General features: G+C 34.8%; 1 protein-coding gene across 1 annotated transcript in view; it reads left to right on the top strand.

Moving 5' to 3' along the window:
• The window catches only part of LOC108688746 (elongation factor Tu, mitochondrial-like), a 5191-nt gene extending 3373 nt beyond the window's left edge, over nt 1-1818 (top strand). Inside the window, exons 4-7 of the mRNA XM_018195108.1 lie at nt 121-280; nt 350-657; nt 742-1403; nt 1478-1818. Coding sequence (XP_018050597.1) covers nt 121-280; nt 350-657; nt 742-1403; nt 1478-1667 — 1320 coding nt within the window. The 3' untranslated portion in view covers nt 1668-1818. The remainder of the gene's footprint in view (nt 1-120; nt 281-349; nt 658-741; nt 1404-1477) is intronic.
• Nucleotides 1819-1833: the final 15 nt, after the last annotated feature.

Below are 1833 nucleotides of genomic sequence, written 5' to 3'. Positions count from 1 at the left end.
TATATATATATATATATATATATACCTGTATATCGAAATGTAGTCATTATAGGTGTTATAGATATGATATAATTTCTTGCTAAATAGATTACATTTAATTTTATATCTTATACTTTTTAGCAATGTCGTCAAAACAATCAGCTATTTCTTCCAACTGTTACCAGTCAGAGATTCTATGCTGAAAAGAAGGTATTCAGCCGTGATAAACCACATTGCAATATAGGCACTATAGGTCATGTAGATCATGGCAAAACCACTCTAACAGCAGCTATTACCAAAGGTATTTATTTATTTATAGGATGATTATCTGCATAAATGAAGGCATAAATTAACAGAAACTTGTAAATAGTCTTGTCTGAGAAGCAATTAGCAAAAGCTAAGGAATACAGTGAGATCGATAATGCTCCTGAAGAAAAGGCTCGTGGCATTACCATTAATGTCGCACATATTGAATATCAAACACAAAATCGTCATTATGGACATACAGATTGCCCAGGTCATGCCGATTACATAAAAAATATGATAACAGGAACTGCTCAAATGGATGGCGCTATACTGGTCGTCGCTGCCACGGATGGTACAATGCCACAAACTAGAGAGCATTTGCTTCTTGCTAAACAAATTGGTATCAAGCATATCGTTGTGTTTATTAACAAGGTGTTTATTTTTATTAATATAAGCGAAAGTAGCAAGGGTCAAATAATAAATATTAAAATTAAAATTTTATTCAATATTTTCAAGGTCGATGCTGCTGATTCAGAGATGGTAGAATTAGTAGAAATGGAAGTACGAGAGTTGTTTTCTGAAATGGGTTACGATGGCGATAATATTCCAATAGTAAAAGGTAGTGCGCTTTGCGCACTTGAAGGAAAAAGTCCTGAAATAGGCTCACAGACTGTTCTGCAATTGTTAGAAACAGTAGATAAACATATCCCGACCCCATTGAGAGAACTGGATAAACCCTTCTTACTTCCAGTAGAGAATGTATATTCTATTCCTGGTAGAGGTACCGTGGTTACTGGTAGACTAGAGCGTGGTAAACTGAAGAAAGGGACGGATTGCGAGTTTATTGGTTATAATAAAGTTTTCAAAAGCGTAGTCACAGGTATAGAAATGTTCCATCAAATATTAGAGGAAGCCCATGCCGGGGATCAACTTGGTGCTCTAGTGAAAGGTTTAAAAAGAGACGAAATAAAAAGAGGCATGATAATGTGTAAACCTGGCTCTATGAAGGCGTATGATCACATAGAAGCACAAGTGTACCTATTGAGTAAACAAGAAGGTGGTAGGAAAAAACCAATTGCGAATATGATACAATTACAGATGTTTTGTAGAACGTGGGATGTTGCAGCACAATGTTCGATAGTGGGAAAGGATTTAGCCATGCCAGGAGAAGATAGCACGTAAGATATTTGTTTTTCAAGAATTTTATTATTTTCTACATTAATTTTCCTATACTCATTGTTTTTTACTGCAGACTCGTACTAAAGTTGATAAGACCAATGGTATTGGAGAAGGGACAACGTTTTACATTACGAGATGGAGCGGTAACTCTAGGAACTGGTGTAATCACTAACACTCTGAAATCACTTACGGACTCAGAGCGACATGATCTTCTCGAGGGCAAAAAGATACTGAAAAAGGACAAGAAAGCGCAACGAAATTAGACTCAATAAATATTTGTTACAAAATAAAGCAGAATTGTGCTGTATAATAAAGAAAATATAAATCAGCTTAGTTTGAAAGTTTGATAAGATGCACAAGATAGATGACCATTATAGATAATATAATAATGGATACATAATTTATGTATTTAAAGAACGCATTTCGCTA

This window comes from Atta colombica, unplaced genomic scaffold (assembly GCF_001594045.1).
Source record: "Atta colombica isolate Treedump-2 unplaced genomic scaffold, Acol1.0 scaffold238, whole genome shotgun sequence".
In the NCBI taxonomy this organism is placed as follows: Eukaryota; Metazoa; Arthropoda; class Insecta; order Hymenoptera; family Formicidae; genus Atta; species Atta colombica.
The sequence above is the reverse complement of the archived record's forward strand: the minus strand, read 5'-3'. Positions and strand labels throughout refer to the sequence as shown.